Below are 20,765 nucleotides of genomic sequence, written 5' to 3'. Positions count from 1 at the left end.
CTAGCTGTCGCTGCTCTTTGTCACCAAGCAGCCGCAGCCACAATGAATTCAGCCCGGTCTCTGCAAGCAGCCCCCCCAGCCCCTCTGGTGCGCAGGGCTGGCACCCACGGGGCCAGGTAGGAGCCCACCTCCTGTGGGCAGGGCCCGGGGAGGGGATGCATGGCCAAGCAGGGCACTGCTGGCAGCAGGAAGGTGCATGGAGGTTGTCCGGAGCTGCGGGGATGGAGAGCTGTGCTGGGATGCAGGTGGCCCTGGGCCATTCATGCCAACCTCAGGGGTCCCTGCCCAGCGTGGTGGAAGATGAGCAAAGCTCCTCTGCAGTGTTCACCCCAGTGCTCCTTCCCTACCAGGGACCCCGCTCTCGATGCAGGGGGATGCTGCTCCAGCAGCGTCCACTCCCCCACCCTGCCCAGGGGGGATCTGCTGGGAGCATCCCCGCGGGCAGTCCTGGCAAAATCCACAGCTCCCTCCAGCCCTGGGAGCACGCTGGGGTGTAAGAGCCGGTTTTGCTCCAAGCTGGGGGATTTGCTCCAGGATCAAAGCCAAAGGAGGAGACGCAGGGCGTGGGGCGCTGATAGCGGCTTCCCCTCCCCAAGTCCCATCCCACCGTGCTTGGCCAGCTGTGAGCACAGGCTCTGGCAGCTGCGATGGGGCGGAGGCAGCAGGGAAGATGCACAAAGCCCTGATACCTTGTTTTTTGGGCAGGGAAGGGAGCTAGGAGGGTGTGTGAAAGCAGGAGAGGTGTGGGGTCAGCACGGCAGCTGGCAGCCCCCTGGGATGGAGGAGCCAGGGGGGCTCAGAGGGGATCCTGGGAGATCGCCAGACCTGCCGGGCTTTGGGAGGTGGCTCCTGGGGAGGGACAGAGCAGCCGAGCCAACAGCCCCTATGTTTCAGCTGGTTTTAATACTGTCAGAGACACCCCGGAGTGGGGCCGCCGCCGCCATCCCACCCGGGCTTCCTTGGCGCTTGCCAAAGCGAACCCGCCGCCGGCCCAGCTCCACGGCCACTTCGCATCCCAGCAGGCAGGGGAAGCATCGCCGCCGGCGCCGCTGCCCGGACACCCTGCCCGCACCCCCGCTTGCCGGTGCCGGGTCTCGCTCATCTCCTACTGCTAATCCCGAGGGCTCGAGCATTGCAAGAGGCTCCCCTCCACCCCACAGAAAGGGAAAAAATCAGGTTACAAAAAGGGTCATGGCACAGCTCTCTGCCTACTGCATTTGGGTGTTTTAACCACCACCTTTGCCATCTTTTCTCTGCACCCTTGTGGCTACAAACCATCTCTCCCCCACTACCAGATTGCAGCCCCCCTGGTCGCTGCTTGGCTCTGGGGACAAGGGACCTCCAGGCACCCCAAAATGCAGTAAGGTGGGGATGGCAGCAATGCTGAGACTCGGAGGACGCTGGAGCCGGCACCCCAGGAAGGGGCATGGGCAGCGCCTGCCGAGAGCGCCCAGCGGGTAGAGCCACCAGCAATGGGGACCCGGTGGCTCTTGATAGGAGCTGTCTCATCACTCTCCTCACACTATGCGGCGCTGACACCACAGGCAAGGAGACCCAGGGCCTGGCAAAACGGGCAGGGGACAACAGCCGAGTAGGTTTTTCAGAGCCCCTGCTTGCAGCCGTGCAGGGAGCAGGAGGGACATCGGAGGCTGCGAGCCCGGGGTGCCTGCCCTAAGCCCCCCAAAACTGCTGAGCTCCAAGCCCCAGTGCAGGCAGGGGACTGCTGCTGGCTGCAGCCTCTCTGCTGGAAGCAGAAGCAAAAAGGGGGAGAAAATTTGTCTCCAGGTTTAGCTGGGAGGATGCAGCCAAGCCCTGGTTGCAGGACAGGGTCCCCCAGCAAAGCCCCATTTGCAGGATGGGGTCCCCCAAGGAAGCCCCAGTTGCAGGAGAGGGTCCCCCAGCCAGGCCCTGGTTGCAGGAGGGGGTCTCACCCCTGGCTAGCGGGGCGAAAGGGCAGAAGCCGTCCCCACATCCCACCTGCAAGGGCCCCATAAAGTGCAGTGCTGTGGCCCCAGCGCCAATGCAGGGCAGGGGAGCCCTCCCGGCCACCTCCCGAGTTTGGGGACATGGAGAGGGGGGTGTGAGGTCAGAGCAGGAGTGGGCAGGGGCGGGCAGGGCGCGGGCCAGGCGGCGGGGAAGAGCAGCCCCGTCCTTCCTCCCCGGGCGCCTACTCGTCGCAACCCAGCAGCTCCACGCGCAGGGTGATGCGGTTGTGCCAGGCCACGGGCAGGATGCGGATGAAGCGGGCATAGAAGGGCACGTCGAACACGTTCTTCTTGTGTGAGTAGTTGTCGCTGTTACCGTGGAAGATCTAGGGGAGGAAAGGTGGGTGTCAGCACTGCCGGGACCTCCCCACCACCATCCTCTCCCTCCCTACAGCAGCATCCCCAAGCCCTGGGAGGTCGCTGCCCACCTTGCCTTGCCCCACACACCTTGGTGCTGTTTGTCTGGCCATCCCGGTAGAGGGTCCAAGATGTGCCGTTGTCGCTGTAGGCCACCTTGTAGGCTGCCACGTATTGGATGTGCCCAAAGTCGCGGGCTCCTTGCGTGATGATGCCCGTCACCTTCTTCTGGTCCCTGAGGTCGATCTGGCACAGAAAGAAGGCTCATCAAGGCTCCTCGCAGGAGCGGTGCTCCCACCCCAGAGCATCCTGCGTGTCCCGGAGGCAGCCAGGGCATGCTGGCCCTCAGGGGTCAAGAATGGAGAAAACACTGCTCGACCCCCACCCCAATGCCAGAGTGACTAATAAAACACTACTGTGAAACATTTGACCCTTTAACACTCACAGCATCCCTTGAAGCAACCCAAAGCAGGACGCAAACCCCACCGTCTCAGCTCCCTTCCCCACCGCTGCCACCTCAACATTTTTTGCTGAAAAGGTCAATGTGGGAATGACAGCAAAAAATCTCAATTCAAAAAAAAATAAAGGATTCCCGGAGGAAAGGCATTTCCACTGGAAAGTGATTCTGGCTGAGAAAATATGCAGTTCAGCGCAGTCTGACATTTGGGTTGTAAGTGAGATGGTTTCTATTCTCTTTGCTCTGCCACACAGCGCTACTGCTGCTGGCACGCTACAGAGTAAACCAGCAGATGAGCTGAAAGTCTCCTTAATTTAGTTCCTATTTTATGCTTGTCGAGGGCAGTACTAGCTATACATATACACATATATGTGTATATATATGAGTATACACGTAAATCTATACACATGTACACAAACAGGCAGCCTGCAGTGTGACAGCCCGCAGTGTGTCATCCCGACCCCATCAGCAGACATCTTGATAAGCTGGTTTATTTAGGGCCACGAAGCAGCTGCTTTTAATCATTTCCCAAAATAAGAAGTAAGGCAAATATCTAAACTGCTTTGTCCTATTATGTCATGAAATCATGTGAAAAGTATAAAAACAGGGGAGGAAAGGAAACTGAGAAGGAAATTTCAAAACTATTTGTTCCCATTCCAGACTGGGAAGAGAAAAGCAAACCTGATTTTTTCCTGCAAAACAGAAACACAGTGTTCCGGGCAGCCAGAGGGTCGTGGGACGGTCACCCCAGGCTGGGATGGCGCTTCCCAAGGGGATGATGCAGAACTGGGGTGCTGTGGGCTCGGTGCACCCCACAAGAAGGTCTGCGGAGATGGTACCACCCTGTCCCTACAGGCACTGATGTTTCTCACCCAGAGCTCCAGCATCACTGTTAAAACCGGTGGCTGCGGCCCCATCCTGACCTGCCCCTGCGATCCCAGCTCAGCGAAAGCGCTGCCGGGCTACATGCCCCACGGGAAGGCTCCGGCCGCACCGTCCTGGCGGCTCTGCCTGGCCTCTCCCGTTGTGTCCGTCCTGCTTCCAGCCACCCCAGCACAGGAGGTGGCCCCAGGCACAGGAGGTGGCCCCGGGGCACAGCTGGAGGAGCTGGGGAGGAGAAATGAGATTACAAAGGGAGGGCACGGAGACCGACCTGCAGCCACTCGGACTGGCCGTTGTGGAGTGCTGTCCAGGCATTGGTTTTGCCCGTCTTGTCCAGGCGAGCATAATGGGGGTGCCAGGTAAAGGCGTCGATGCCCCAGGTCTTGAAGACGCTGGAGGCTGTGATCTGCTGGTCGGAGATCAGGCGGGATTTCATGCCCAGAGGCTCCGAGCAACCTGCCGTGTTGAAATACACTGTAACACAACGGTTTATACAGGCAGTGAAAAGGAAAGAGTCCACGGCACCGTCGCGAGTAAAAAACGCCACAGCCCTGGCAGGCGCCATCCCCACGTTCCCACGTTTCCACTGCCTGGAGCGGCAGTCAGGGCCAGGCAGGGAAAGGCTCAGCAGAGGCGCAGGGTCGCAGGCGGCTTGCCTTTTCCTGGGATTTTTAGCTCCCAGCTATTCCCTGGCTCACAGTGCCTCCTGCTGCAGGGACACATGGATGTCCCCGCGGCACAGCCCAGCCCCAGAAAACAGACAGCTTTGGCAGGAGGCACAGGATGCTTTCACAGGTGAAGAGAGCAATGCAAAGACATCCCCAGCTGAAAGCACAGCTGGCACCGCACCCACGCAGCAGCAGGACACGACCCAAGCCCCCACGGCGCCCCACTCTCACCCCGGCACGCAGGTCCCGCTCGGCTGCCGGGGATGTGCCGCAGGGCAGGAATGCGGGAGGCACAGGGAAAGGGCTCAGGCTAATCATCCCTCACGTTTCCCAGAGGACTTTGATCCTGCGGTGCTTTTCAAGCTCTCCAGCAGGAAAAGCAGCCGGTTCACAGCTCAGACAGGGAGGGAGCACAATAAAAAACCCCGGCTTGGGAAGAAGATGTTAGCAGCGTGAGAATCCAGCTCGAGCCCGGCTGAGCTGGTGGGATTAACGGCTTGTGCTCCCCAAAGGCACCCGTGGGTATTTCCAGGCATCACGTAGCCGGTGTGAGGAAAAACAAGCGCTGACAAATCCCCTGTCCCGGGGGATCAGAACCAGTACAAGGGGCAATGCCCTGCCCCGTGTCACCCCCCGCCGTGCGGTCCCTGGGGAGGGGAGAGCCACCGACATTTACCGTTCATCTCGCAGCCGATAAGTTCAAAGCGCAGCGTGCAGGCGCGGCGGCACATCACGGGGTAGATGCGGATGAACTGGGCGGTGATGGGAGGGTTGAACATGTTGGTCTGCATGGTGCCGTAGTCCACATTCCCCTGGAAAACCTGCAACGGCAAGCAGGCCTGAGTGCTCCAGCTCTCCCGCAGCCTTGTGCATGAAATCCCTTGCCCAGCAGACGGACGGACCTCGCCACCGCAAATGGCAAGAGCAGGGGAAGCTGGGCTCTGCTTTCATGCCCTGGTGCATGACCTTGCAGCAGCTCCAACACTCTCGATGGAGCTTTGCAACACTCCCTGCTCCATCCTCGCCCCACGGAGCTACACAGGCAGCAACACCCGCTCCCTCCCACTACGGCAACGCTCCTCAAATCGTGACAAGCAGAGAGGTGGCTCGCTTCTTTCTTTGTAACATGATAAACAGAGTCAGGTCATGTTTTCATGCATTTTTTCCACCACTGCAGAAACAAGAGAAACTTTTCTTTTTTTTAAAGCAAGGCAGACACTCCCAGCCATTCCCTGGATGCTCAAAAAACAACCAGGAGATACTTGCCATGAAAAACAGAGGGTGGAGAGCGCTGCGATCAATGAGTATTCCTGCTTTGAGAGTGAGACACACTGTCGGCTCATGCTTGGTGCAGACCTAGCACCAAGCTGCGTAAGCCGTTCACTAGCACTTCCAGACCATGCCCAGTTCCCACAGTGTGTCAGCGATAAAGATATTATCTGAATGACCTAAATAAGTCAGCGCTGCTTCTGTGGTTACGCTTATTATGGTCAATTAAACCGAGCCAGAGAGCGCTGCCCAGCGTTGGAACCACCTGTGCTGTCTCACTGCAAGGACAGTTCCCAACGTGGCTTCGACCCAGGTCAAAAGCACTTTCCCAAACATGGGGACAGTTTGGGATGCAGCTCACAGCCACCCCAGCGCCCGCAGCACCGCTGGGTGGGGGGTGCTGGCACGGCCCCTGCGTTGAGCATCGCAGCCCACCTTGTCTGTGTCCTGCTTTTCGTCCTTGCAGAAGGTGAACTCCCGCCCATCCAGGCTGTAGGCGACTTTGTAGGCGCGGACATACTCCGGCTGGCCCACGCGGCGAGCGCCTTGCGTGATGATCCCGCTCAGCCGCATCTTCCGCAGCAGGTTGGCCTGAGGGGGAGAGGACAGCGCGAGTGCGGATGAGGTGCACAGCTCCTGCGCCCACCAGCGCCGCTGAGCCTGCCTGGGAGGGTGGGCTTACGCTCAGCATCAGGACCAGGAAAGGGGCTGCCCAGAGCGCTGTGACTTCCTCGGGACGAAAGTCCTCCATCCCTCCAGCCTCGCATCCGAGGGTGGGCAGAGAAGGGGGGATTGCCTTCCTAGGTCCCCATCTTCCCCCTCAGGGACCCTGCCTTCTCCAGGCACATCACAAGATGCCCCTGGGTGGCACCCTGCTGCAGCAATTTAGCCCTGCTGTTGCCACCAGAAGCAGAGAAATCCCACGAGAGCAGCCCAGTAACACCAGCCATGGCTACCAGGGCTGCCTGCTACACCGGTGCTCCCAGTCCTGCCACGGGTACCTGGATCCAGGGGCTCTTGTCATAGTTGCTGGAGGTCCAGGCGTTGACGATGCCGTGGTTGTTGAGGCGGGCGAGCTCTGGCCCCCAGCGCTGGAGGCCAAGGAAGCCATAGTAGACGGAGGATGCAGAGAGCTGGGCATCAGAGATGGCTCCTCCTTCCATGCCCAGGAGAACAGCACAGCCTGGGGGCAGTGGGGACGTCAGCACCAAAGAGAAACAGTGACCAGGGAGCAAAACCGGGAGGTCATTTGCCTCTTGTCTGGGGACAGGGCAGGAGATGGAGGCCAGTGCTAGGACCTGCCTGTCCCTCAGGTGTTCCCCCCCTCTCCAGCCTTCAGCCTAAACCACACCCTCCATCAGCCCCTCTCACAGCATGGAGGTCTGAAGGGGGAAAGTGCTGCTCTGGGGCCCTCCTAGGGAGGAGATGGCATCTTCCCAGGGATGCTCCCTCCATCAGGACCAAGCTTGCTGGCTCCAAGGGCAGCTGGCACACAGGCACTCACTGCTGCCCTCCAGATCCCCTAAACCAGCTAGTGAGATCTCTCCGGGACACGCTGGCAATGAGGGACACGGCAGTGAGGAACAGGGAGGAAAGGGATTTCTGTACAGTTGGTGGCAGGGACTTACGGACGTGGCAGGTCTTCCCCAAGAATGGAGAAGGACACTTGCAGGCGTAGTCACCGTCCAGGTCCAGGCAGGTGCCTCCATTTTTGCAAGGCTGGGAGTAGCACTCGTTCTTGTCTAGGAGACAGAGTGGGGGAGCTCAGGAGGTGACCCCAAAGCCAGTCCCGGGGAGAAGACCCCTCATTCAGTGCAGCAATAAGAGGGAAGAGGCATCGCCTGAGTAAGGACCACGGCAGCGTTCCTGCAGATACAGTGGCACGGGTTGAAGCTCTAACCCAAGGAGCCACCTAAGCCTTGTCCCCGCTGACCGCAGCCACGCAGGTGCTTTGGGACACGCAGCCACAGCAAGGCTAGAAGCTTGTGTGGAGCAGGCTGAGCCTCGAGGCACCCCTTGTCCCATTACTCGAGGCACTGTGTCCCCTCCAGAGATGCAGAGCAAAGCTCAGACACTGCTGTGTCCCCATGCCACGGTCCTTTCCTCCACCCTGCAAGGTCCAAATCAGCTTGCAGCCCCCAACAGAGCCCAGTGCCTGACGCAGCCACAGCTGCAAACACTGCCCAGTTGTCCCCTCCAAGTGCTGCCCAGGGGATCCCCAAGCCCTTAGCAGCAGAGTAGCCCCCCCCAACCCTGCCACCCCACTGTACTCACTGTTCTGGCAGTGCACCCCATCATACCCCGCGGGGCACTTGCAGATGTAGTCGGTGAAGACGTCCCCCCGGTTCGGGACCAGCTGGCACTCACCGTTGTTGTGGCAAGGGTTGGGGTGGCAGGGGCCTGGGGAAGGGGAAGAAGGGCTGTCATATGGGCACAGGTGGAAAATAAGAGCATCCAGTTGGCTGTCACTCCCCAAAGTCATTGCATTCCCCCCAAGTGATGAAGGTCACCGCATCCCTGCTTGGATCTCTGCTCTGTGTGCCCATCAGCAGGGCTGGACCCCAGGACCAGACCCCAGGGCCAGTGGTGTAGGGCCATGACAAGGGCACGCTGCCACACTGCAAGGCTTCTGGCCTTCACGGAGCACCCATGAGGGGGTCAGCCCCTCACCTTTTTCCGTCTCATTGCAGTCAATCCCAATGTAGCCCTCAGGGCAGATGCAGAAGAAGGGGGTCTCATTAATCCCGGTCAGGCAGGTGCCCCCATTCTGACAGTGGTTCACGTCACAGAAGTCACCTGGAAGCAAAGCCGCATGTCACTGCAAGCCATCCCTAAGGTGGGCATCCACCAGAGCCCCACGGATGCACATGGAGGCATCCCGGCTCGACAGCAGGAACTGCTCCCCTGTGGATGCTGTGGGGCGGGGAGCATCCAGCAGGGACTGGCTGCCGTATCCTGCACAGGATCGCCGGCATTCAAGAGCGATGGTTGAGACCAGGAGCATGAGTGAGCGGCCAGGACCTGCCCTGCTCTGGCACATTAAAAAAGGGGTTTACCAGAGCCTGCACGTCAAACCAAAGCCAGGGGAAACCCAGGGTTTTGGTGCATCAAATGTTTCTGCCACTTGGCTGGGAAGTGGGGGTGGCCAGGCTGGGGCTCGTTCGGGCATGAGCAGGACAGGATTATTCAAGGGAATGGGGTTGGTCCCATTGCTTGGTTTTGTTAATGGAAGTTAGTACTCATAAGACCAAAAAAAAATCATCGTAGAGGGAGCCCGCATGCCTCGGTTCTCAGATGTTGGAGACATGTGAGGAGGGAGCACAGGATCCATCCCTGCACGATGCCTGCAAGACCCCCATCACTCTCCGAGCAGCCTCCCACAAGGCAGCCCCAGCCCACAGGCAGGTTCTCCCGGGGAACTGGTGGGGCTGCACCATCTTCCCTGCCTGTTCATCCACCTCCAGCATCTCCCATGGTATTGGGTTTACGTGGCGAGGTGGTGGTGGCAGGGGGCTGCAAGGATGCCTTCTGCAAGAAGACACTAGGAGCTGCCCCCACGTTGGAGACAGCCAGTCCCAGCCAACTCCAAAACAGACACACTGCTGCCCAAAGCTGAGCCCATCACCGACACTCATGTTGCCTCTGTGATAATATACATAAGATAAGGTAAAAAAAGCTGTGCAGCCGCTGTGGGAGAGGAGCGAGAAAAATGTGAGAGAAACAGCCCTGCAGACACCCTGGGCAGAGAAGAAGGAGGGGGAGGAGGTGCTCCAGGCTCCGGAGCAGGGATTCCCCTGCAGCCCCTGGTGAATACCATGGTGAAGCAGGTTGTCCCCCTGCAACCTGTGGAGAAGACCATGGTGAAGCAGGTTGTCTCCCTGGAGCCTGTGGAGGATCACACCGGAGCAGATATCCACACTGCAGTCCATGGAGGACTCCACACCAGAGCAGTCTGTTCCTGATGGGCTGTACCCCACGGAAAGGACCCACACTGGAGCAGTTCATGAAGAACTGCAGCCCATGGGAAGGACTCATGCTGGAGCTTTTTCATCTTCTTTTCTCCCCCCTGTCCTGCTGAGAGGCAGGAGTGAGGGAGCGTCTGGGTGGGCACCTGACAACCAGCTGAGGTCAACCCACCACATCCATCAACCTTCTGCTCCCCACTGCAGTGCTGAATCAGATTGCAAGAGCCGGGCTGCAATTCCTCCCACCCTCAATTTATTCTGCCCCAAGAGCTGCAAGACGGCAACACTCTCCATAAACCTAGAACAGATTCCCACAGATGTGGCTGAAAGCCTCAATAACTCCTCACCAAGTGCTGGGACAGCACATCCCTCAATGCCAGGCTCTTCTCTGCCATGCTGCAGGAGTCAGAACAAGGGCGGAACTCAGGTGGAGACCCAGGAATAACCCCCCATTACCTGCATGCCCTGGAGAAGGTGGAAGTTAATAAGCTGAGGGCTCGCTGCCAGACCCACACCAAACAGCACGGCTCTCATTAGCCTAAGCTACTACGTAGAGAGCTCCTACTCATTAGTCTTTTAATAGCAGGGCTCCTTTGAGTTAATCCTACTCTTCCTGACACTCCACATCTGTAGGGTACACACTGGTGGCAGACAGGCCAATGTTATATGAAGGTTTCTGAAAAGATGCTGTAGCTCCCTTAGCCCAGCCTCAGGAGGCACAAAAACTTGGGCACCAGTTCAAGTTGCTGCCTGCGCTGCCGAGCCTGTTCTGCATGACCTCATGCTCCATCAATGCACTGCCATGAGCTACAGCATGGGAGGAGAGAGCTCGTACTGATACGCGGGGATGCCTTTGCCCCACGCCCCTCCGCAGGTCTCGGGCACATCCAGCCGCCCCATCCCGAGGATCTCTCCCGGCAGCTGGCCAAGGCCCTGTGGACAGAGCTGCTTCTGTTCAGCAGCGGGAGCCGGCTGCTTCCCCAGGCACGGAGCGCCAACGAACGTGTACTCCCCAGCATCCGCGCTTCCTCTGACGCAGGAGTTTCTGGGGTGGGACACAGCAGCAAAGGAGCAAGGGCTCCTCCCACAGTTGGGACAGAAGGGGTCCCAGTTTTATACTTTAATTATCCCAAGTAACTGGACTCCCTTTTATCCCCTCCCAGGAATAATCCCTTACATGGTGGGTCTCGCTAGCCAGCCCCCTGCTTGGCAGGGAGGCACACGGGTCACATTTTCCACTGTGGCAATTAGTTTTGGATGCTCCTATTTCTTGGCTGTTTCAGGCCTGGTTTCGGAGCAGTTCAGCATCTCCATCCTCCCCACACGCATTTTTCTCCGGTCAGGGACAGAGCTGTCACAGGCTGGACAGTCAGGAACCAAGGCAACAAAGATCAGCCACCGCTTTTGGAAATGTTTGCTTATATGAACCCACAGGCTGGCTGGAAGGCAAAAATAACATCCTCCGAAAACTGGGACGGCTCATCCCAGCGAGGCTGGGGGAGGTCGGGTCAAGCCTGTCTCACGAGGGCAAAATGGGCACCTCTGCCCAGGGAGAGCGCGCACAAACAAGGCCTTCCTCACAGCACACCTTCCTGCTGCCCTTCGTCCCCTGGCCCAGAGCCCGCGCTTGGGCTTTGCTTCCCTTTTCCCTGGTCTCGCCCATCCCTTTTGGAGTCAACCACCCCAGGCATGACCCACAGGGCAACGATGGAGCTGCTTCTCCCTCCAGTTCCCCTGGCCAGGCCTGCCAGGCGCGCTGTGCCAGGCGGTCCCGGGGAAGCTGTTTACATCGCAGGCACGGTTATCTAAGCCTGAAAGCACGGGAAAGCACGGGACAGCCCGGCTGAGCTATTCCCGGCTCGGGAGCAAGGACGGGGCTGTGGACCTGAGCTCCTCTGCTCCTGCAGCAGCAGCCCTGGGGGCTGTGCACCCTCTCACTCGCCACCCCTGCACCCCGCACACGGCAGCCCGGACCCTCTCACCCTGCACCCCAGATCCTCTCACTCCGCACCCCGGATCCCCTGCACCCCAGATCCCCTGCACCTCGGGCTCCCCTGCACCCCGGATCCCCTGCACACCGGACAACCCTGCGCCCTGGATCCCCTGCACGCTGGATCCCTTGCACTCCGGATGCCCAGCACCCCGGGCTCCCTGGCACCCTGGATCCCCCGCACTCCGGATCCCCTGCACCCCGGGCTCCCCTGCACCGCGGATCCCCTGCACCCCGGCTCCCCGTCACCCCGGACTCGCTGGCACCCCTGATCCCCGGCACCCCGGGCTCCCTGGCCCCCCTGATCCCCGGCTCCCCGGCACCCTGGCACTCACCGGCCACGACCAGGAGCAGCGAGAGCCCCAGCCCCAGGCAGAGCAGCACCCGCCACCACCTCGCCACCTTCATGCTGCGCCCCGTGGAGCCGTGCCGCGGAGCCGTGCCGAGCCGCGCCGAGCCGCTCCGCTCCGCTCCGCCGCGGCGCTCGGGGCGGGGAGTGACTCAGCCCGGCCCGGCGCGGCCCCACGTGCTCCGCCGCCCGCCCCCGGGGCGGGGACCGGCCCCGCCGCGCCGGGCAGAGGGTGACCCGCGGGTCGCCCCCCCCCCCCCCGGAGAGCCCCCGCCGGGGAGCGGGAGGGGGCTGCGGGCTGGGGAGGCGGGGGATGCCGGCAGCAAGGGAGGTGCAGGCAGCCGGGGGGGAGGTGTGCAGGTAGCAGAGGGGGGCGCAGGCAGCAAAGGGAGTAGCCCAGCCACCCCGGGGTGCAGGCAGGCGGCAGGAGGGCGAGAGGCAGCGTTGGGAGACTGGCCTCACAGCCAAAGGTGTTAAAATTAGCGGCCTGGAAGCGAGAGCAACCACGGCACACTGATGGTGCTCTGGGTGCGGGAGGTTCGCCGGCTCGCCCCACGCCAGACCTTGGCCCTCGGGTGGCCGCTGGGGACTTCCTGAGCCTGGCAGTGCCCGTGGCTCCCGGCCCTGGCTGGCAGGCAGAGGGGTGCAGAGCTGGACCGGGATTCACTGGGGGCTGCCAGCACTTGGCAGGAGGAAGAGCTGTTTTGCAGCAGAAACCCCACTTTTCTCTCCCTGGGTGGGGTGAAAGGTGGAGAGGGCTTCCCCTCTGCCGGGACAGGGCACGCATGAGCGCCCCGTGCCACCCTCGGCACCCAGCATGCCAGCGGCACAAGGTTTTCCCAAGCTCCTCCTAACCAGCATCAAGGTAAACAGCTTGCAGCCAGGTCGCATGGGCACTGGAAAGGGATTGGGGAGGGACAACAGCTCTCTGCCCAAAGCACCATGCCACAAGTCTGGTGGTTCAGCCACAAACAAGCTCCTCTTTGAGCTGTGCCCGGCTGCCAAGGGCTGGAAAAGCCCAGCTGTGCTCTCAAGAGGCGCTGGTGCCATGTGGGGAGCTCTGCCCTGGAAGGCAGAAACCATTGGGCTAAAGCATATTCAGGCTAAATTCATATTCAGGCTAAATTCATATTCAGCAGCAAATGCTTTGGAAAAGAGAACGGCACAGTACGGGAATGCTGGATCATTTGACCCTGCACTGGAAATCCACTCCAAGCCCTCCTCCTAAACATGAAGCTGATTTTATCTCTTCTTGCAAAACCCTCCATTTCAGCATTAACTAACCCACCTCAGACACTTTGGCTGCTCATATTTACATGTTGACTCTGCCCAAGTGTTGCTACATTTCTGGCTTTGGCAATGCGGCCACCTCAGCCAGCAGCAAGCTGGGCAGCCCAGCCGCACGCCATGCACTTTGACCAGTCTTTCCACCTCCTGTTCGATCTCCACTCCAGCGTCCAGCTAATGCTTTTCTTGGATGCGGTCAACCAGTGCCCATGAGAGCACCCAGACTGGGAGCAACACCCCAGGGACAGACCTGCCGGCAGGTCCAGCTGCCTTGGTGCGCCGGCAATTTGGCTGTTGGTGGCATTGCCGGAGCACCAGGGCATGAGGAACACAGGGAGCTGGACACGTATTCTCACCCAGACCCACCACCCTTGCTGGTGGTGTTTCCTTCAATTAATAGCAACACAAAGGAAACTCCAGGCAGAGTTTAACTCCAGCGTAGGGAGAAACAGCGGCTGGAAAGGAGGGAGCAGACAAGACACAGTACTTGCTTTCGAATAACCCTGCAACCTCAGGGTAATTACTGCTGTGGTGTTCAGAGGAAAACAAGGTCAGGAGGAGGAGAGCGCAGGGCAAGATTCCCAGGCCTGTGCACAAGCAACTAGGACAAGGTTGTTTGTTCGGCCTCTTGAGGGGCTGCTGCCTGGATTGGTCTCAGAGAGGATGCAAGATCCAGAGGGAGCTGCAGAAAAATCATCAGCCTCTCTACAAACAGAAAGCAAAGTGTTTTCCTTCTGTCCCCGGGGGCACGAATGCCGATGTCCCAAGGAATGTGCATGGGAAAGGATATTCAAAAGCGAGTGGTGGAGGCCAGGCGGAGCTATGCTCTCCGTAGGGACAGCGCTTCCTGGAGGCACCAGTGGCTTTTTGAATGGAGACCTGCGATGGAGCAGGGGATCCCAATGAGAAACCGGGGTTGGGAAGAGCCCGTGCTGTCCCAGCTGGAAGAGGGAAGCTCTGGCTATGGGAGACAAGAGAAGAGAGAGGAGCAACCTGTCAAGGACAGGGAAGCGGCGAGGAATGGAGACAGCCCCCACAGGCAAACACCACACCCCAGGTTCATAGCCGCCAAGTTTTCGCAAGGGATGGCTCTACTTGAAAGAGTTGGGTAGGTCGAAGGTCAGGCATAATTTCACTCCCTTCTGCAGGGACTACTTAGGCCTTGTTATAGCAGGATTTACCACTGGGTTTGGTTTCTTCTGCATGGAGATCTGCCAGGCTTTGCTGTGCCGTAACCCTTTCTGAGCTGTGCAGATAGCCGATATCCTGGTTCCTGTAGCTGGGCTGATAAAGAGGAAAATAGGTGATGGGGCTGCGCATTTCTCTGATGCAATCCTCTTTATTTCCAAGCTTATACAAAGGTATTTTCCCATGAACAGGGGAGGCAAACAATACACGGCCTGCCCCTTGCTTAAGCATAAAGCCCCCATCTGCCATAAAACTGGCCAGGGTGCGTCTCACGGCTGATGAGTTTGCAGTGATGGCTCGGGTATCACCATGGTTTCGTGTTCCTTCTCTCCACTCCCTCCCAGACACTCACCTCTGACCCACGGGACCTCTCCCCCTGCCATCAGATAGCAATGACACCCCCCCAATCCCAGAAAAGTCCCGCTCAGCCCTTGCATGGATCATTTTTGGGTGGCAGCCCCTATTGTTTCAGCTATCTGTTCTATAAAGGAGTTCGCTGGCTTAGATTTATCTCAAAAGAAAGGCAGCCGTTACACCCCAGAGGGATTCCCCACCCGAAACGCTCCCACAATCCTCCCTGCAACATGGTTTTCCTCCCTCACCCCAGCATTGAGGGCCCAAAAAAACCCCTGGCAGAGGTAGCCAGCCCCATCCCTCAGAGGTACAGCTCTTTCCTAGAGCCTGAGGTTGTGGTTCAGGCCACAACACAGGTCCTGGGAAGGCTTCCTGCCCCATGGGATCAAGCCTCCCGTCCTGCCACACGTGTCAGCCACTCCAAGCGGGAAGGAGAAGCAATCTGCGGCACCGTCGCAGAGGATTAAGCCCCAGTCTGCTCCTAATCCCTCTAACAGGATAACCAAGTGCTCGGTGCCAGCATCTCTAACCTCCTGCAGCCCCAGCCAGCGTCATTGCCCGCTGGCATGCCAGCGCGTGGTTTCTAACAGCTGCAGAATACATCCACTGGCCAGGACAATCCTTGCATGTAGCTGGACTTCTCTGTTTCTTTTCTAGAGAAAAAAAAGCTTTCCACATTCTCTGCCCTTTCCACCAAAAGGGCAACAGTTTCTTTAAAACTCAGGCTTTACATTTAGGGATGCTAATGTTTAGGTAACAGGAACTTCAGGACGATCTGAAGAAACCTAGATACTGAATATCCTCAGGGCATGGAAAACTCAGTTCAGCTACCGAGTGCCCTTCAGGGTACATAAAACTTTGTCATTTAAAAGGATGAAGGCAAAGGGCAGCACGATCCCCCAGTTTTGCTCCATTCCCACTGCTGATCATGTCAGAGCTCAGATGAGATCCCAGCCTGTTTAACTTCAAGTCCTTTGCTCTAACCTCAATAACAAGATTATATCCAGCTTAGAGCTGGTGTGTCTGTGTAAGGTGCTTAATGTAAGCACCTTTATATAACCCCCTTCTCTGAATTGGAGTGCTTTGCAGTCTTTAAGGGTTTATCCATGCATATCTCCAACAGAAAAGGTGTTGCCTTCATCTTCATTTGACAGATGGGAAACCAAGGGCTGGAGAGGCTCGAGGGAAGGACATGTCTCCCTTTATTTTGTCCACCTAAAAGGTAGGCACGTGGGCACACACTTCCTCAGCAGCCAGTGGTAACAGCAGCATTTCCAAAGGTCATTCATATCTGCTACAGGAGGAATCACCCTGGGAAATAGCTGTCTCCCCACTGACGATGGATCAGCACCGACCACTAGGCAGGACTAAACCCCTGCGTTGTGGTGGTGGTGGTTCCCTGCGGTGCCCGTCTCAGAGGACTGCCCAGGATAGATGGAGCAGAGCCTACCTCCCAGACTCGCCTTGTCCCTCTCTAGCCTGTTGGTTGAAAGCACCCATCCGGTAACACGAATTGACACTCCGTGGTACGCCGTGATGCACAATCAAAACTGCTGTGGATCAGCAGCGGCAAGCGGCCTGACCGTGCCTGAGCACCGAGCAGATGCCGCAGGCAGATAAGCCGTGGCTCTTTTGTTCTTTTTCAGGAAGTTCTTGGCAAGCTCCTGCCTTGACACAAAGCACTAAATTGTGTACTTGATAACTTTATCATCGAGGTTCCTCTGATAAACCAGGTTTCTGTGGCAAGGGACGGATCCTCGTCCTGTTATCACACTCACAAGACCCCTCCTTACTCAAGCCATCAATTTGGTGTGTGTGCTTCTGGCGTACACTTGATGGAAGGTCCTCCAAGACTTGTAGGGCTCAAGGCAAGCTTGCAGCTTGATTAAACACCACGGGCCTGATGGCGCTAATGCTATATGAATATGTAACAACACTAATGAACTCTAACGAGCTGGGCCACGGGGTTTGCAAGGAGCCCAGAACCTGTCTTACCGGCTGGTGAAGAAGAGGCAGTTTGCTCATTACGGCACGCTCCCCTCCCGCCCATCCGTGCCGGGGAGAGGCTCTGCCCAGGCGGAGGCCTTATTAATTTGTGAAGTTGCCTTTTGATCTCTGTATCTCGGAGCATAATGAGAAGGTTTGAACTCTGCCCATCCCACCCTCTCTGTGTCTCCCATTTACTCTGATCCCCCAGAGCCTGGCAGGCAAGCGGAGATCTGCCACAGCTCTGGGATTCGTTTCTTCCTGAAGAGAGGCATATTTGGGGCCTTTTAAGACACACTTCAGTAGCCACATCTGTGGCTGGTTGTAGCAGGAAAGCAGAGGTCCCTGCACACCTCCCTCTCTCTCGCACAGATGCCTGACCCTGTGAGGGCATCCAGGGTGATCGCACCTCAAAGACGGCTCCTTATTCCCTTGGTTCCTGCAGCCCAAAGTGGCTCTCAGAGGCCACCTGGAGCCAGTTGTGCCCCTGTGTGGGGTGGCCGGTGACCATCAATGCAGGACGTTGGCTCCTGTAGGACCTCTGCTCTGGGAGGAAGCTCCTGGTGCCCAGTGCCTTCAGCTGAAGCTGCTGCAGGAGCTCCTGTGCTGGCAAAGAGCCATACATCCCCGCCACCCCGAGACCCATCAGAGCCCTCCCCCTTGTGATTTAAACTCTCTCCCATCCTGGATGGATCCTGCACCGCTGGCACACCAGTTGAAGCTCCTTCTCCACCGCTTCCTGCCCCTTGGGCTGCAGCCTCCAGAGCCGCAGCGGAAACCGCAGCAGGAGCTCGTTTGGCACCGCGGTCCGTGTCCAGGAGAGCCGGCTCAGCCGCTCAGTTACTCCTCTCCCATGACTCCTCCTTTCCTCAAAAGGAAATGAAAACAAGCTCCAAGCCAGACATGTGTCCTCAATGAAACCCATCTGTGAGAGCCACGGCCACGGCCCAACCAGGGCTGTTGCCTGGTCAAGGCATCCAGACCCGCCATGGAGGAGCGCACGTAGCCAGCCCCAGGAGCAGCATGCACCCCAGGGGACAGGAGGCCGGAGCAGGGGACGGTGCGGGACTGCCGGGGCAGCTGCGTCCTCCCTGAGCGCTCTGCCTGGGGCTGTGCTACCTCCTGTCTCGGCAGCAACAACAGCTCCCGGGCAAGAAGCCAGCTGATGATAGCTCTGCACATCCACAGACCTCTCCATACAGTTTCCATACACACCATTGGGAGCGGTGAAGACCTTAGCAGGCACAAGAGTGTCCTGAGGGGCAGGGGTATCCACCCATCCCCTGGCTGCTTCACAAATTTCCTCCAAAGGAGATTTCCTACAGCTTAGTTTTGTATCAGACCCTTGTAAAGTCTCCCAAGTTTTTCTCCCTCCCTGCCGGGAAGTTTATACTAATGTGTTTTTAAGGCATCAATTCTGTTAGTCATACCCCATATGTCCTCTGCAATCACCCCTCCTTCTCGGCGGGATCTCCCGCCACACCAACTACCTTGTCCAGCCTCAGCCAGAGCCTTTATTACAGCATGAACCGATTTGCCTTCTGCCATCAAACTCCCTCCAGGCACTTTCACATTTCACTGTTCCCTGTCACCTCCTTGTCCTGCACCACGGCCCAGTTGACACTGGATGCAAATCCCACCTATTCTGCATCCTCCCAGTGGTTCCTGGAGAGTTAAACAGCCCTGGCTCCAGTGCTGAGTCTCCACTTGTCCCCAGCTGGCAATGGGCTGCTGCCCTGACAGCCCCAGCAGTAAAACCAGTGGCTCTCACTGGAGACATCCAGAGTAGATACAGTGAGTGAAAACCTGTGGGTTTCACAGCCCCTCTTAACTCCTAATGGGGCTTTGCATCCTCCCGGAGCATTCCCTTCGGTCCATGTTCTGGGCCGGATTTGTTTATGCCTCCTGGAGATGTTCCCTAGGGACCTACAGACACAGCCCCAGCACCTCCTTCAGCACGCATGGTGGGGCCAGGGCAGCTATTAGGGGCTTGTGTGGTAACCCATGTCCAGTTTAGGATGCTCCCTTCCAGTCCCTACTATCCCTCCTTAGGCTCAAGGTGGAAAACAGAAGGGAGGTCACCTACATCAAGACCTGATGTGGCTCATTTCTGTGAGCAGGACTGGTTTCACGGGCACACCACACTGTACAGACACTGCTCACCTAAAAGAACCTCCAGAACACCAGAACCTCCCTGTGACCCAGAGGTAGGTGCGGTCCCTTTACGGTAGCTGTGAAATGGGGCTCCTTTGCAGTCTTCCTCCTCCTTTGTCACGTCTGCATCTTCTCACTTTTGGTAGGTTGTCTTCTGCAAGACTTAGGAATGTAAGAAAACATCTGCCTGTGCTTCCTCCTCTTCTAGCTACGCCTGCACATTTGCCTCGCCTGCTGCAGGCAGCCAGAGCAGATTTGCCAGCAGTGAGGACAGTGACCCCACAACTGCAGCTTCAGGGTGGCAGGGCTGTGTTTTGCAGAGCACGTGCAGCCCCACACAGGAGGCACGTTCGCTCTGGCTGCCTGTGGTTAGCTGGCAGGCTTTCCAGGGAGCCGTGATCTGCTCAGAGAGCTGCTTGTTTGGGAGCATGTCGTGTTTTTGCCTGGTCTTGCAGCTGCCTGTCAGCCACTGTACAAACACAGCCCTGTCTCCTGTGCACCCCCTTGCCTGTTGTGCTTCTCCTCAGCTCTGCTCTTTGCTGGGCTCAGGATTAGGCACACCTCAGCTGGGTAAACAGGCAGGAGCTGATCCTGCCCCATCAGCCGAGGGCATTTCAGCCTCAGCCACCATGAGCAAGAAGTGCTCCTTGATTTTTCTCCCAAGCAAATCTCCCTTTTCATCATTCAGCAGGTCTAAAGCCCTTAATTGGACACAGCAGCTGATGTGATCCTCTGCATTGGTTTCATCTTCTATTTTCTTTATTCTCCTATTCTCTGGGTTTGTTCCACTCAGCTTCCTTATCTTCTGATCTGTTCCTCATTTTCTCACTCCTTTTCCCCACTCCTGTCTCTGTCCCCTCCTTTTTGCTTTTTCACCCATCCGAGGAAAGCCACCCTTTCTGTATGTCACCTTCTGGGTGCTAACTAATGAGCTAGATGGGGCTGATATTTTAGTCTGAAAAAGCATTGGAAGTTGTTAGTAACTACAGCCAGCACCTTGGTCTTCGTCTCAGCTCAAAGGCAGTGTTTCCTGCAAATTTTTACCTGCCTTTGAAAGGATGCTGAGCAGGGAGAGAGGAGGACACCCATTCCCTGCAGCACAGCACCCTCTAGCCTCCGCCTGGGCAGCAGCTCTTTGCTGATCTGGAAGGAGGACCTCCACCACCATCATTCAGCCATCCATCCTCCCAGCCCTGCAACGCTCCCTCCATGTCCAGCCCTGCGTAACTCCAGCAAAATCCTCCTGCGGCATTACTGCCAAATCCAAGGATGGATTTCATGGGAACTTCGGGGATCAGGATCTTAAAGCTGGTCTGTTCTGAGCAGACGTGTGGTAAATCAGACATCATTTCCAAAAGGCTGAGACACCAGCTTTGCAAGGTGGAGCCTGCAGTGAGCCAAGGTGGTGTCAGCCCGGAGAAGTGATCATTACACAGCATCAGCAGCACTGTTTATTTCCTCCAGCCCATGCAATAATTTAACTTGGTGGCAGTACAGGCAGGTTTTCAAAAGGGTAGTGCTGCTCCTGCGAAGCCAGGTGAGGTCAGCTGGAGGAGTGGCGTGGGGTCAGTGACGGCTATAGCTCTGCAGTTGCTGTGTTTTCTTGGGAGGTTGTTCTGCAACCTGCCAGGTCCCTGTGTGTGGAAGAGGGCGGTCACCCCCAGCTCGCCTCTGGATGTGGCAGCAGACCTTCCCCACTTGGCTGTGATTGCCAGTGCATTTCCAGAAAAGCATCTGGCAGATGGGGATGGTCTGGATTATCCCTTCATCCCAGCCATCCCACTGCTCCTTGCTGCCTCCTCCCTACCTGCCTACCCCCCAAACCATACTCCCGTGGTCCCCACCAGCCTCACCCACAACCCACCTCCCCGCAC

At 57.8% G+C, this 20,765-nt stretch overlaps 1 protein-coding gene across 3 annotated transcripts; it reads right to left on the bottom strand.

Annotated features, from left to right (window-relative positions):
• Positions 1 to 884: 884 nt before the first annotated feature.
• Positions 885 to 12,033, bottom strand: MFGE8 (milk fat globule EGF and factor V/VIII domain containing). Of its 3 annotated transcripts, none has more exons than XM_050903404.1 (10): positions 11,909 to 12,033; positions 8,289 to 8,414; positions 7,893 to 8,018; positions 7,247 to 7,360; positions 6,620 to 6,801; positions 6,054 to 6,209; positions 5,026 to 5,170; positions 3,953 to 4,155; positions 2,433 to 2,588; positions 885 to 2,311 (listed from the first exon to the last, which is right to left on the bottom strand). In XM_050903404.1, the coding sequence occupies exons 1-10, from the start codon at positions 11,979 to 11,981 to the stop codon at positions 2,168 to 2,170; spliced, it is 1,425 nt and encodes a 474-aa protein (XP_050759361.1). In that variant the 5' UTR covers positions 11,982 to 12,033; the 3' UTR covers positions 885 to 2,167. The 3 variants fall into 3 exon arrangements, with proteins under 3 accessions (XP_050759361.1, XP_050759362.1, XP_050759364.1); XM_050903405.1 differs by having other exon boundaries at positions 3,953 to 4,137; positions 11,909 to 12,032; XM_050903407.1 differs by lacking the exon at positions 8,289 to 8,414.
• Positions 12,034 to 20,765: the final 8,732 nt, after the last annotated feature.

Source organism: Gymnogyps californianus, chromosome 11 (genome assembly GCF_018139145.2).
Source record: "Gymnogyps californianus isolate 813 chromosome 11, ASM1813914v2, whole genome shotgun sequence".
Taxonomy (NCBI): domain Eukaryota; kingdom Metazoa; phylum Chordata; class Aves; order Accipitriformes; family Cathartidae; genus Gymnogyps; species Gymnogyps californianus.
This window is presented reverse-complemented; position numbering and strand designations above follow the sequence as displayed.